Source organism: Mastigoproctus giganteus, chromosome 14, assembly GCF_048544385.1.
Source record: "Mastigoproctus giganteus isolate SK-2022 chromosome 14, ASM4854438v1, whole genome shotgun sequence".
Classification (NCBI taxonomy): domain Eukaryota; kingdom Metazoa; phylum Arthropoda; class Arachnida; order Uropygi; family Thelyphonidae; genus Mastigoproctus; species Mastigoproctus giganteus.
This window is the reverse complement of record NC_143588.1, coordinates 4,280,773-4,296,890: the sequence shown is the minus strand read 5'-3', so window position 1 is coordinate 4,296,890 and position 16,118 is coordinate 4,280,773. Positions and strand designations below refer to the sequence as shown.

Sequence of the window (16,118 nt, the reverse complement as noted above, 5' to 3'; positions counted from 1 at the left end):
TACATGGCATACACATGGTAAGAATATACCCAGATCCTTGACATAACATGGCCTCGACAATGCTCCCCGAATACACACTACTCGGACTCCCTCCAGTCACTATCTGGCAGAGTAGAGGTAGCAACGCCTGGCTTGTAACCGTGAAGCGAGTTGTATACAGCAATGTGGTTTCTGTAAATAATAAAGAGTTGTTCTTCAAGATTATATACTATCTGATCCGGAAGCCTCCTAGAGAGTTACCAATAGGTTCGGTCCGGTGCACTAACTAGCGGTCGGCCTGCGAACACCGTTTTAGAGCTGTACCCTCGAAAAGTAAGGAATATTGGATCTCGCCACGATGTTTATCATAACCTCAAAAGTCATCAATCATACTGCATGATAGAAGAGATAGGGAAGGGTTGACCGGAACTTAGCTCTAGAGACTAAACATGGGTTCCACCACTTCAAGCTGCCAATAAGCAAATTGGTGGTACTACACCGGTTGATGAGTCATCTACCACCTAGTACTGCCTGGTAACAGAGATGGGCGGTATTCCTCCATGTAGTATGGGTGCCACACCTCGACCCCCTGCTTACGTTGGTTCACACCTGGGTGGTCACCCACCATGTACTTGTGCATGGAGGTTATACCCAGGATTACTAACAGTCCCACCATCGTGAAGGTGCAAGCAGATGATTTGGCTGTCACAGATCGTCCGAACTTTGCCGAAATTGGGTCCACTTGACTTGAGTGTCATCCGAATATCAGTTCCATCAGCATTTTAGACTCCCAGGTAGCAAGTACAGCTCGTCTGGCATATCTGAGAGAATGTCTGTGACAACCTCAAGGACCTACCCTAACATGGAACAGGTAATGGGTTAAAAAAATTTTTTTTTATAAAAATGGGAAAGTGATCCCTTAGATCCTAAGAGTTTATAAAAGTCTCTTGAAATACCAAATTTCCAAGATGTTTTGTACGTTTTTTCCATGTCAAGAAATATGGACACCAGGTGCTCTCTTTTTAGGAATGCATCTCGATTACGTTTCCAGTCTAATTAAGTGGCCCAAAGTGGACCTGTTCCTTTGGAAGCTACACTGAACATGGGAGTGGAGAGAAGATCATTTAATTCCAAGTACCATAAAGACGTGTTGACCGTTCCTCCAAAATTTTGCTCATGAGATGATGAGTGCTGCAATTAACTCCTGTCCAAGCACTTTTGAAGAGAAGTTTAATGAAAGTTTCTCACTTTTTTCTTTTAGAGCCAAGAACTCTGGGGAAATGATGTTCCTACAGAGACTTTTGCAAAGTTCCCCTAGAGTATTTACAACTGCAGTTAAATCTACAATTGGATACCCACTGTGCTCTAGGGTCACTGAAGAGTATGGTGAATATTTTACCTTCATTTTCTGTACCTTATCTCAGAGTATGTTTGAGCTATCGACCTGGGTTATGGAGGAGGTGAAACAATTCCCATTGGCTCTGACCTTGGATATGATATGTTTTGGAACATGCACATTTAATGAATATTTTATTTTCTGTGGTGGGATATTGGTGTAATATTTCCTATGCCTTGTTTAGGACATTTCTTGTTACTGTGCATTCTGAATTCAACCAAGGTTTTTGAAATGGTGGAAACCATGTAGACATTTTTGGAATTGAAACTGCTGCAGTATGGACAATATCTTCTGTAATGTATGTACATAACTGCATCACTGACAGCTGACTCTTTTGATGTCAAACTGTGTCACCATATACTATGGCATTCAACTCGTAGTATATGTGGTATATTTGTTCTACTGAGATACTCGTAGTGGCCGACATGGTCTTTTTTCAGTCACAGATATCACAGAGAAGTGATCACTCCCATAAGGATTTTTTTCAACCTCCTATGGGTAAAAAGGGAGTAGAGAAGGGAAGCGCGCACACACAAATTGAGAGAGAGAGAGAGAGAGAGAGGGGGGGGGGGGAGAGAGAGAGGGGGGGAGAGAGAGAGAGAGAGAGAGAGAGAGAGAGAGAGAGAGAGAGAGAGAGAGAGAGAGAGAGAGAGAAAGAGAGAGAGAGAAAGAGAGAGAGAGAGAGAGAGAGAGAGATCAACAGCAGTAAACATGTGGAGAAAGGCATTAATTAGTATTAATAGTGGCAAAATGATGTAAGAAAGCAAGCTTATACAGCATCAGCCAAAAAAAATAATCCCATTTCACCTAACCATTCCCTCCAATAGTTTGCCTAGTTCTTCCTTGAATTTATTCAAACTATCCACTTGCATAACAATGGATAGTAGCTTGTTCCAGTAATCAACCAGCTGTTGGCTGAAGGGAAACTTCTGCATATATATCCTGCAACCATCCTTTCTCAATTTAAATTTATGTATCCTCGTATGCACAATCTGAGCAAGAGGAAGAATCCCATCAGCATTAAGTTCACCCAAGCTGTTCAAAGCCTTAAACAGCTCGATCAGATCACCTTGCGGGTGCTTAGTCTCCAGATGCTGCAATTTGCAGAACTGAAGCCTTTTTTAGAAAGAGCACCCCTCTGTTTCCCCCCCTCACCAATCTTGTTGCCCTTCTTGTACCCATTCCAGCAGCTCTACAACTTTCCTAAAATGAGATCTCCACACCTGTATGCAGCACTGGACATGTGGCCACGTTATTTTCGAGCATGAACTCTATTTTACACCCCCCCTCATATTAGTGTCTGCATTACCCGTTTAAGAAATGCAAACTTAGTTAATAATAAAATACAGAACAGGAACAAATTTTAAAAAGGCATTGGAAAGAAAACCAGCAGAATAAGCAAAAAATACAGATGGATGTAGGTTTTCAAACTGGTAATGAAAACAGGTGATTTTCTGAAGGATGGTATTTAACTGAAGTGAGACAGACATAATTTAAAATATGCATGTGAGGAATTTACACTGGGGAAACAGGAAGGTTATTTGACATGAGGGGGAGAGCATTTTAAACATGTAGCAAGATCAATACAAAATCAGAGACAGCAGAGCATACCTTGTTCCTACACTTTCAATATAAACAATTTTTAATTATGGTGGGGGGTGGATTTAAAAGAAAAATTAAAGAATCTATGCACCTAAGAAAATTTAAAGACGATAATAAACAGAAATATGCAATACAGATGCATTGTTGATGCAACCTTTTGGTGATAGAAATACAGATTTATAATATAAAGAATTTTTTTTCTTTTATTTTTTCCTTTTTTGTTATTGTTTTGGTTTGGTTCTGTAATTTTTTTTTTTTTACTCAGGCTAAAAAACCCATATAAGAAGGGATTGATCTTTAAAGGATATGACTGGTTTTCATAGTCTCTCTCAATGACCAACAAGGGGATCAATTACTCTCTCATGGTGTCTTCTCCCATTATTATTTGCCCAGACAGAGAGACCAATGAGAGGAATTTGCACGTGATCAAGGAAGTATATCAGTATAGAGCCTGCTACATGCTCTTCGTGCAGGTAAATAACAGAGTAACAGAGTTTTTTAACCGTGGTTACATCTTAATGGAAATAAAAATTATGAAGGTAACAACTCGTTTAATGTGTCTGCCAGAATGCAAACTTCTGTCCATTCAATTGCAATCAATAAATGAGCACTGTAAAAGGAATGACAACTGAACAAATGAGTCACATTACAGCTTGGATTTTGCTTAACATCAATCGCACTGTCTAGAGAGCTCTTAATTCAAAATTTCATTATGTTCTTTACTTATATTGAAATTATTTTATCTAGTTTAGTAAAGAACATAATGAAATTTTGAATTAAGAGCTCTCTAGACAGTACAATTCATGTTAAGCAAAATCCAAGCTGTAATGCAATTGCCCATGGTTCAGTCGTATAACTCATTTCTTGCCTTATGTTGAAGTTATTTCATCTAACTTAGTATTTTACTTGGCTTATGTCGAAGTTATTTTATCCAGTTTAGTATTTTCCACAAGAAGAAAATGTAAAAATTTTTGAAGATTATGCTTGAATTTTGATTTTTAGTGTGTGAAAAACAAAAGATCATCTTTGCTGTGTGTCTATTGATAGTGTTGCGTAAAATGTGTTTCATTGTAAACCATTTTAATCTAATCTAAGGTTGTTATAATGGATCCACAGCCAACAGCCAGAGACATCAGGACTGAAAAGGAACAGGGATGGACAGTTTGCTGAAGCTGATGACATTGAAACAGCTCTTTATAATATGTCATCTGATAGACTGAAATAGAATTTATTGAAACGATGAAGGTTCTAATTTTTTTTTTTTTTTTTTTTTTCTTTTGTTAGTTGTTGGCACATCAGCTTCTGTGGTCATAATGCACCTCCCAAAGTTTTTGCATTTTACTCTGATCCAAGCCCGAGGCGGGATTCGAACCCGCAACCTTTGAGTTGCCAGGCAGGCACTTTTACCCACCTGGCTAGCCCAGTCGGATAAATTTTTGTTCAAATGGATCAGTTGAGGTCAGAATGCTACAAACAACAGATATCGATGTTACCTGGAGCAATGATTCTTCGCAAATGAAATCAATTTACTAAAAACCACTGCCTACAGTGTCCCATAACACACACAAAGGACACTCACAAATATAAAAGGCAGTGAATATATTAAAGATGTGATAGGGGAATTCTCTGAAATTATTGCGACTTGACAAATCCAGCATTTGCATCCTACATCATGGACTACCGCAGATCTATGAAACGCAATCCTAACAATATGATACAACATACCTTCTGAAATATGCAGAGACCTTATAAAGTCCATGCGTAGCCACGTGACAGTGGGTATACTGGCGGCAAAAGGAAGGCATACGCACTATTGGGTAGGTGGCTGTAATGTTTCAACTGGTAGTATATTTTAAACAAAAGATGCAGAATATTTAAATAGATATAATTTATACTGTTTAATATTTTAATGTTATATGGAAGAGGAATACTTAGAGAAATACTTCAAAATTCTTGTTCATATTTTTTATATGCACAAATTAATGTTTGGGATCACTAACCTCTATGAGAAGCAATGCATTGCACACACAATCACTGGCTGCTTCATGAACCATACTTTCTGTAGATGGATTCACCTAAAAGACATTTTTTAACCATTGTGATATATAAATCACCGAAATTTATTAACTGTATGATATCTGCTACATAATAAAATATTTTAATTACAAGATAATTTTAATAAATAATAAATCAACATAACAGTTCAGATTAATAAAAAATTTTAAATTTTTTTTATACTTCGGAGTAAAACTGGTTCAAGGAAACTACAGTGTTTTTATTAGGTTGTAAATGGTGTATCTTGACTACATTTCAGAATATAATATACTCCTGTTGAATAATATATATTATTCAACATATATTGAATAATATATATTATTCAATATATACTGTGTGTGTGTGGGTGTGTGTACACTGCCATACCATTAATATCTGGACACCCCCCCTTTTGATAGATCATACATCACCACATATCAGACACAATTACAAAATATGCTGCAATCGAAGGAGCTAACCGATTACCAGCACTCATAATCATGGCTAAAGGTTTGTTTACCTCTTTTGCCACCTCCTTTAATATAACTGGATAAATGCTATCCATCACAGGCAGTGATGAGCTGTGAATATTTTAACAATGGGCACGTAGTTTTTCCTACTTTCTACCGAGTAAATTTGATCGGTCATGGAAGCGATATCATCTGCAGCTGCCACCAAAGGAGCTTACCATGCTCGCACTACTAGTAGTGTGATTAGAGTGCATGATGCATTTTTCATGACTCAGTATGATATCTTGAGTCAGGTGCGAATTCAGAGAGGTGAACAGATGGGGCTTATTCCCCCCCTTAACCGTGCGTATAAGTGTATGTGTGTAATGTTCCCAGGTCTATCTAAAAAAAAAAAAACACTCAAAAACCTGGTCGTCATGACGATACCTGGATAACGATAGTGTCTAGAGTTCTAACTTTTAGGAATCTTTGAATAGTATGACATCACAATCATACTTCCTGAAGTTACTACTGCAGTAAGTATGATTGCAACAATCCATGCATTTGTCATATGACTGCAACAATACAAGTGTTTATCATATGACTTCAACAATACAAGTATTGTTGCAGTCATTGCACAACTTCTATTAGAATAAGTAGCGACCTGGAGCTTGGGGTGTTGGGGGTTTCAGGGACGGGATGGCAGTCATCCTGAAATAGGTGGGTATATGGGATGTGTTAGGGTAACTAAGAATAGGAGTAGGAGCATGTATGCTTGCATGTATACCAATGCTAGAAGTATAGTAAATAAATTTGATGAATTTGAAGTGTTGGTCAAGACATTAAAGGCGGATATTGTTGGGATAGCAGAGACGTGGTGTCACACAGATATAAGGAATGCTGAACTGGAATTTGGGGAGTACAATGTGTACAGAAAGGATAGAAAGGGAGGAGGTGTTATGCTGTAAATTAAGAAAAACATAAAATCAAAAGAAGTGCATCCAGTTGATATAGATGAACAGTGCACTGTTGAGTCAGTTTGGTGTGACATAAGCACTGCGAAAGCAAAAATAATAGTAGGAGTGTGTTATATGTCTAATGACTCGAATGAGTACAATGGACAATTGTACAGAGAAATAGAGTGGGCTAGTAAATCGGAATGTCTTATAATGGGGGATTTTAACTTCCCAGATATTGACTGGAACTTGTGGGTTGGTCACTCACACACTAGTCAGACTTTTGTGGATTTTGTTTTCTGCAGCAGCATGTTCGAGAGGCAACCAGAGAAAGTAATACTCTTCATTTGGTTATCCGCAGTGATCATTCGTGTATTAAGAATTTGCAGATAAAGGAACCACTAGGTGCAGTGATCACAGTGTACTGATGTGGGATTTACTTAAAGATTTAATTACCATCCGGGGTAAAGGAAAGGGTTTTTTGCTTCCATAAAGGTGAATACAGTGGTCTCCGAAAGTTTTTAATTCTGTACAGTGGGATAAACTGACGATGTTACCAACAGTAAATTCTAAGTGGGAAGCATTCAAGGAATTAATCGTGGAAGCTACTAAAAGTTTCATACCTATTAAGAAATATTGTTCAAGGTTTTAGGCCTAAATGGTTACCTAATGAACTAATGAGACTCGTAATAGAGAAGAAAAATGCATGGGATGCATATAAATTATCAAGCGACTCAGAAGCCTATCGCAGATATAAGCTAGTCTGTAATCAGGTGACAAAGGAGGTTAGGCAGGCGAAGGCAGATTACGAGAAATCCTTGACAAAAGACGCTAAGAAAAACAGCAAGGATTTCTTTACTTATATAAACTCTAAAAGGAAGGGGATGAATCTGATTGGTCCACTTGACATCGATGGTTCGACTGTTGATGATCCTGCTCAGATAGCAAACAAACTGAATGAGTATTTTTTTTTTTTTTTTTTTTATCACACATGAGGAATTATTAAGGTTTGAAAATGACAGAAAGTTATCAAATTGTAGCAGGATACTTAATGATTTTGTAATAACTGAAAGCGAAGTGGAGGAGAAACTGTTGAAGTTAAACATAAGAAAAGCACCTGTGGTGGACGGGATCTATCCAGTTATATTAAAGGAGGCGGCAAAGCAACTAAGCAAACCCTCAGCCATAATTATGAGAGTGTCCTTAGACTCAGGGGAGGTACCCACGGACTGGAGATGTGCAAATGTATCCCCAATTCACAAAGGGGGGGGATCGAAGGGTGACACGAGTAATTACAGACCAGTTAGTTTAACTTCTGTTCCGGGTAAAATAATGGAGCCACTGGTTAAAGATGCATTGCAGAATCATCTAGACAAGACTGCAGCAATAATTCTTCAGACACAGCATGGGTTTGTTAAGGGAAAGTCTTGTCTGACAAATTTTATAGGATATTATGATGTGGTTACAAAGGAACTGGCTGCAAAAAAATAATTTTGATATCATATACTTCGATTTCAGGAAAGCTTTTGACACTGTTGCACTTGGAAGACTACTGTACAAATTGGAGCAGAATGGTATTAAGGGTAAGTTGCTACAATGGATAAAAGGATGGTTAAGTGGGAGAAAACAGAGGGTGGTAATCAATGGGTGCTGCTCTTCTTGGACTAATGTTATTAGTGGAGTCCCACAGGGTTCGGTGTTAGGTCCACTTTTGTTTTGTATATTTATCAATGATATTGATGAAGGTATATCAAGCTTAATGTTGAAGTCTGCAGATGATACAAAGGTTGGCAGGGTTGTTAATGACAGTAATGGCAGTGTGCTACTGCAACAGAATCTAGATAATTTGGGCAGATGGGCTAAGAAGTGGCAACTGAAGTTTAACCTTGACAAATGCAAAGTACTGCATACGGGTAGAAGTAAACTCAGAGAAATGTACCAACTGTGTGGTACTACACTTAAGGTGGTAGAAAATGAAAAAGACCTGCGAGTAATTGTGCAGTCAGATATGAAGTTTTCTGAGCAATGCAGACAGGCTGCCAGGGCAGGTCATGGGGTTTTGTCAATGATATATAGGAATTTTGCTAGCAGGGAAAAGGAGGTGATTATCCCTCTGTATAAGGCAATGGTCAGGCCACGCCTTGAGTACTGCGTACAGGTCTGGAGGCCTCATTTTAGGAAGGATGTAGATTTACTTGAGCGTGTACAGAGAAGGGCAACAAGATTGGTGAGGGCAATGAAGGGATCCTCTTACCAATAGAGGCTTAAGTTCTGCAAATTGCAGTGGCTGGAGACTAGGCACCTGCGCGGTGATCTTATTGAGGTATATAAGGCCTTGAATGGGTTGAGCACGCTGAATTCTGATGGGATCCTTCCACTTGTTCAGATTACGAACCTAAGGGGGCATAAATTCAAATTAAGAAAAGACAGATGTGGAATAGATGTGCGGGAATTTGCCTTTAGCCAGCGAGTGGTTAATTGCTGGAACAAACTTCCATCTGTCGTTGTGGAAGTTGATATAAATTTAAGGAGGAACTGGACAGGCATTTGGAGAGAATGGTGTTTTTTTTTTTTTTTTGGCTGATGCTGCATAAGCTCATACACCTGCTTTCTTGCATCACATGCCACTGCTGCTACTACTATTCATCAAGAATTTCGTTTTTTCATTTTTTTTTTTTTTTTTTTTTTTTTTTTTTCGTCTCACATTTTTGTTACATTACATTGTTAGGTGCCCATAAAAGCTGCGTATGTTGCTTCAACTACAAGATTGGCACTTTACACGACATTTTCTAGAGACATTTAGATACGTTGCAATCGCAAATATACATATGACATCTCTTACTATAGTTATCATAAATCCATTGTATCTTGTCTTCCAGAAATTATGAAAATTTGTGATTGATCAATAAAATATTTACAATAAAAAAAGCTCTTATTTCGTAATCAATATATACAAAAATCAAAATACCTAAAAGAAACGCGAAGGGTTGTTTCGCATAAACCTTCTACCACACGTGCTCGGCACACGCGCCTCTTTTTTATCCATTTTTTTTTTTTTTTTTTTAACAACTAGGGAAATAAAATGGATACATTTTTTCATGATAAAATTTTAATATTGAGAATAAAAGGTGAGTAGTGAGTAGTGGTTGATTAAAAAGGTATGGCTGAATAGGATGCAAAGAGCAAGTCTGTATTTTGGCTGCATGGTTAAGTAATAGCATATTCCTGCGGAGCTGCAGAGGGGACTCATGAGCTTCAATGGTGCATATAGGACATCAACTCAGAGTTGGAGATGTCCTATATGCACCAATTGCAATCCACAGTGCATTATGTTGAATAGGATCCAGCCAGCGTAGTACACTCCTTCAGGCAGAATCATAAACTGGAGCACCACCATCTAAACGGGATCTAATCAGTGCTCTATATAAGAGCAGCAAAGTTGTACGATCTGCTCCTCAATACAGGGCAGATAAAGCTCTTAGCACGTTGATCTTTTTAAGACAGGTAGTAAGTATTAATTTAACGTGCTCAAAGAAGTTTAGCTTACTGTCCAGGATTAGTCACAAGAATCTGATATTGCTGGCAATCGGAATGGTGGAATTTGAAATCCGAAGTTTAAGAGCTCTATGCAATATGCGTTGGCTACAAAAGTGGATTGGAACTGTTTTCTGTTGGGAAAGACAATATCCACTGAGCTCAGCCCACTTTTGTACTTTATTGAGGGCCATCTGCAATTGCCTTTCGATAGATCTCATGTTCTGAGAATGGCAAGAAATGGAGAGATCGTCAGCGTAAAGGTACATCTCTACAGTATTTGGAGGTTCTTTTGTAATGGAATCAATTCTAGGGGCAAACAGGGTTGCACTCAATACTGATCCTTGCGGTACTCATTCTTCCTGCAAGAATGTAGCAGAAAGGGAATTTTGATATCTGACCTGGAAAGATTGGCTCTTGAGGAAGTTCCTAATAAATATGGGCAGGTTGCCTCGTAGACCAAGAGTATGAAGGTCACTGAGAATGCCATACCAACAGATAGTATCGAATGCCTTCTCTATATCTATGGAGACCACAACAAGGTGTTCATTTTTAACAGAAGCATCGCAAATTTCAGATTCAGCCTTGATCATCAGATCTAAGGAGGACCTGTTTTGGTGAAAGCCATGTTGACAATTACTCAGTAGATGTTGAGTTTCAATGATCCAAATGAGTGGACTGTGGATCATTTTTTCAAGACTTTTGCCAAGGCAACTTGACAGAGAGATTGGCCTATAACTATTAGGACTGGAGGGATCTTTTCCAGGTTTCAAAAACGCCAAAACTGTAGCATGGTGCCAAGCGGTTGGATAAATATTTCCCAGAAAGATCTGGTTAAAAAAGACTAGAAGCAGTTGTAAGTTTTTGTCATCGAGATGCTGCAGCATGACATAATATATTCCATCTGACCGAGAGGCACTGTTTTGTGTTGTTCTGAACTGTAAAAGTTCACAATATTGAAGAGGCTGATTATATGGAAGTGATAGTGAGGTTCGAAAGTTGATAGGTCTCTGTTCTGTGGTGGACTTAATTTTCTGGAATTTCAGAGTGTAGTTTGATCCAGATGAGACTTGAACAAAGGTTTGCCCAAGGCATTAGCTATATCTAGAGGAACAGAGAGTTCTTGCCCATTGCAGGAAAGAATTGAGGAAGGAACAGTTGGAAACTTCCCAGAAAGTTGCTTAATTTTCTTTCATATTAGTCTGCAGTCAGTGTTTCTATTGATAGTAGATGTGAACCTAGTTCAAGAATATTTCTTGGCTTGCTTTTGAATGTAACACGCTTTTGCCCTTAGCTTCTTGTAGCTAATTAGACTAGCTGCAGTTGGAGATGGACAGAATAAATTAAATGCTTTATTTTTTTTATTTCTTTGCTTTTGTGCACTCTTTGTTCCACCAGTAATTGAAATGAGGTCGGGTCGGGGGATTTGATAATGGAACTGAGTACTTAGCTGCAACAAAAAGACGGGATGTGATATAATCAGTAACTTAGACAGTTTTTAAATTCTATACAGTGGGACCAACTGATGATGTTACCAACAGCAAATTCTAAGTGGGAAGCATTCAAGGAATTAATAGTGGAAGCTACTAAATATTTCATACCTATTAAGAAATATTGTTCAAGGTTTAGGCCTAAATGGTTGTCAAATGAACTAATGAGACCTGTGGCAGAGAAGAAAATTGCATGGGACGCATATAAATTTATCAGGTGACACAGAAGCCTATGATATATATAAGCTAGTTTGTAATCAAGTCATAAAGGAGGTTAGGCAGGCGAAGGCAGATTACGAGAAAACTTTGACAAAGGATGCTAAGAAAAACAACAAGGATTTCTTTACTTATATAAACTCTAAAAGGAAGGGGTTGAATCTGATTGGTCCGCTTGATATCGATGGTTCGACTGTTGATGATCCTACTCAGATAGCAAACAAACTGAATGAGTATTTTGCATCTACATTCACATATGAAGAGTTATTAAGGTTTGAAAATGCCACAAGGTTATCAAATTGTAACAGGGTGCTTAATGATTTTGTAATAACTGAGAACAAAGCGGAGGAGAAATTGTTGAAGTTAAACATAAGAAAGGCACCTGGGGTAGATGTGATCTATCCAGTTATATTAAAGGAGGCAGCAAAGGAAGTAAGCAAACCCTTAGCCATAATTATGAGAGCATCCTTGGACTCGGAGGAGGTCCCCCACGGACTGGAGATGTGCAAATGTGTCCCAAATTCACAAAGGGGGGATGGAAGGGTGACACCAGTAATTACAGACCAGTTAGTTTAAATTCTGTTCTTCCAGGTAAAATAATGGAGTCACTAGTTCAAGATGCACTGCAGGATCATCTAGACAAGACTGCAGCAGTAATTCAGACAGCATGGGTTTGTTAAGGGAAAGTCTCGTCTGACAAATTTGATTGGTTATTATGATGTTGTTACAAAGGAACTGGATACAAAAAATAATTTTGATATCATATACTTCGATTTCAGAAAAGCTTTTGACACTGTTGCACTTGGAAGACTACTGTACAAATTGGAGCAGAATGGTATTAAGGGTAAGTTGCTACAATGGATAAAAGGATGGTTGAGTGGGTGAAGACAGAGGGTGTAATCAATGGGTGCTGCTCTTCGTGGACTAATGTTATTAGCGGAGTCCCACAGGGTTCGGTGTTGGGTCCACTGTTGTTTTGTATATTTATCAATGATATTGATGAAGTATATCAAGCTTTGTATCGAAGTTTGCAGATGATACAACGGTTGCCACAGTTGTTAATGACAGTAATGGCAGTGTGTTACTGCAACAGGATCTAGAAAATTTAGGCAGATGAGCTGAGAAGTGGCAACTGAAGTTTAACATTGAAAAATGCAAAGGGTAGAAGTAACCCCAGAGAAACGTACCAACTGTGTGGTACTACACTTAAGATGGTAGAAAATGAAAAAGACCTGGGAGTAATTGTGCAGTCAGATATGAAGCTTTCTGAACAATGCAGACAGGCTGCCAGGGCAGGTCATGGGGTGTTGTCAATGATATACAGGAATTTTCTTAGCAGGGAAAAGGAGGTGATTGTCCCTCTGTATAAGGCAATGGTCAGGCCCACGCGTTGAGTACTGCATGCAGGTCTGGAGGCCTCATTTTAGGAAGGATGTAGATTTGCTTGAGCGTGTACAGAGAAGGGCAACAAGATTGGCGAGGGGAATGAAGGGATCCTCTTACCAGGAGAGGCTTCAGTTCTGAAAATTGCAGCAGCTGGAGACTATGCACCTCAATCTGATTGAGGTGTATAAGGCCTTGAATGGGTTGAGCACACTGAATTCTGATGGGATTTTTCCACTTGTTCAGATTACAAACTTAAGGGGCATAAATTGAAATTGAGGAGGGACAGATGTAGAATTGATGTGCGGAAATTTGCCTTTAGCCAGCGGGTGGTTAATTGCTGGAAAACAAACTTCTATCTGTCGTTGTGGAAGAATAAATTTTCACGAGGAACTGGACAAATATTTAGAGGGGATTGTTTTGTAATTTTTTTTGGCTGATGCTGCATAAGCTCATACACTTGCTTTCTTGCATCACATGCTAGGTTGTTGTTGTTGTTGTTTGTTTTTTTAGGAGCATTAGCAACTAAGGCCATATTGCACCAGGAATATGTGGTGGTCATTCCCTTGACCTTTCCGCATCCTAGTATTTGGTGTTGACGGTCTCGAACCCCGGTCTAATCAAGAAGCGTGTGCTACGCACTGCTGCTGCTCCTTCCCACCTGGCTACGGAGGCGCCTGCATCACATGCCACTACTCACTACTACTTCATCTATGGGCTGTAGTCGAATAGTTTTTTTTGTGAAGAGTGATTGCTGACTGAAATTTGGCCCAATTGACTTTAGAGAATTTCCATTTCCTGCAGGGTTGGTCTAATGGTGGTTGTGTAGTCATCAGATTATAAACAATTGGAAAATGAACACTGCCCATGGGATCATCCATAGCGGACCATTGCATGACTGAAAACAGTATCAGGGAGCAAACTGATAGGTCAACTGGAGAAGTCTCTCCAGTAGGTAACTGTATATGGGTGTGCAAGCCACTATTAAGAAGAGTGAGGTTTTGTTTTTCCAGTAAACTTTCAATCAGTCGGCTTTGTTTGTCTAATTTAGATGATCCCCATAAAGGATGGTGGCCACCGAAATCCCCTAGCAAGCATACAGGGGAGGGTAGCTGTCTTAAAAGTTCTTCTAGGTCATTATAAGAGTAAGTATGATTTGATGGGAGATAAATTGAGATGTGTTAAAGCAATCTGGGGAATCAAACACACAGCAACGGCTTTGATTTGGGTTTGGGGAGTGATTTGCCTAGCAGGAATCTTTGGTATGGCTACACCACCGAGCAGAATCAGATGTATTCTGATCTTGTCTATAGATAGAGTAGTTTTTTTTTTATGGAAATGGAGATTTGAGGTGTTAAATAGGTTTCTTGCAGGCAGACACCAACTGGAGAGTAGCAGTTAATTAAGTATTGAATGTCATCAATGTTGCCATGAAAGCCTCTTCAATTCCACTGCAAAATATAAGGCATTACTTGAATTTAGAAGAAGCTGTACCTGATATGGCTGTGTTATGGCATTCAGGCTTCAGTTTGTCTCTTTTTGGAAAGGAAGCACGTGCCCACCAAATACGGAGGATGCAGAAAGGTCAGGGAATGACCACTGCATATCCCGGGAGCAATATGGCCTTAGTTGCTAATGCTCCTTAAAAAAAACAAATAACAAATAATAATAATTGGAAAGGAAGGACGACCGGTGTACATCTCTTCTTCTGCAAATATTTACAGAATCGAATGTTCCTGTTTGCATGTGTACTCTGTATCCGTCGATGTGTCCTGAATAATCCTTTTTGAAGTCAAACTAGGATTATTTGAAGTAGCAGCATTCACTGGCAGAGGTTGAGATTTCGCTGGTATTGTGAGAGGCATATTACTTGCTTGGTCTGAGTGCTTAAGGGCTGTGGACTGTTGCTGAGAGAGGACAGCACAAGCCCAGTAGGAGATTGATGTGTTTGTTGGATTGATGGTTTGATATTTTTTTGCAATACTGGCATAGGTACGGTTAGGTATGCTGGGTGCAATTAATTGTCTTGCCTCCTGATAACTAACTCTGTTAATTTCACAATTTGTTTCTCCGTTTTCCACCTCTCATATCTTAGAGTAGGCAGGATGGTTGCCTTTGCAGTTGGGTCAGATCATTTCGGAGGATCCACAGTTGGGAAAAACTGGGTTCCCTCTGCATGTTGTTTGAAAGTGGCCATACTTTTGGCATTTATAACATCTCAACGGATTGGGTATGAAAGGACAACTGCAGCAAAGTAGTTATCCTTCTTTTACTGATGAGGGTAGATTTGGACTGTTAGAGGTGAGAATGATATTTTTGGTAGGTGTGAGAATATTGTCTCTTTTGATCATAATTCTTTTTATAGCAATTACATTTTGTTACTGGAACTCTTCTTTAATTTCTTCCTCCGTCACATTCATCATGTCCCAACTAGATATTACACTCTTTGATGTATTTAGGTTGCATGTGGAGTTACTTTCGCTGGAATACCAGCAAAATTTGTCATTTTTAGCAGTTTTTAAGAATGCCTGCAGTTTAGAGTTTCAACAAGTCCCCTGATTGCAGTCTTGTCTTAACCGTCTTGGGAGACCCTGCAATACTTTTCAGGTGTTTTTTTGGATTAGAAAGGGGGATAGCTTGCTGAGAGGCTATTCTGATAGTGAGTGCATTATTAAGAATGCAGGTAAGTCAATCACCAAGGGATTGGTTTTCAACCTCTTTCGTTACGATGAATCATGGTCATTTTCTGTCTCTCCAAGCGACTTTAAAAATGGAAACATATTGTTCCATGTTGGCTCCTTTCAGCCCCTGTCAGATGAACTTTTCTGCCAAGATTACCGGCCTCCACGGGGAGGCAGGAGCAGTGCCTAGTGCGATCAAGTGAAATTATAGGAGTTAGTCTAATAAAATATGAAAAATAAAGTAAGGTTACTTTCCTTCCTTGCTCTCTACCAGTACTTTTGATAAATGAGCTGCTATTAAATAAAAGAATATATTAAGGAGAGAAACGCAAAAGATAACTATAATTCATCTTTTCGAAAATCGCAGTGAAAGCACAGAGAAATCACTCAGTCAAAAT

The 16,118-nt window shown here is 38.9% G+C and overlaps 1 protein-coding gene across 2 annotated transcripts in view; it reads right to left on the bottom strand.

Moving 5' to 3' along the window:
• The window catches only part of LOC150074954 (transportin-3-like), a 742,971-nt gene that overhangs the window by 500,504 nt on the left and 226,349 nt on the right, over positions 1-16,118 (bottom strand). For both annotated transcript variants that reach the window (XM_090388987.1, XM_090388988.1), the window contains one exon: positions 4,978-5,052. In XM_090388987.1, the coding sequence (XP_090245113.1) occupies positions 4,978-5,052 (75 nt within the window). The remainder of the gene's footprint in view (positions 1-4,977; positions 5,053-16,118) is intronic.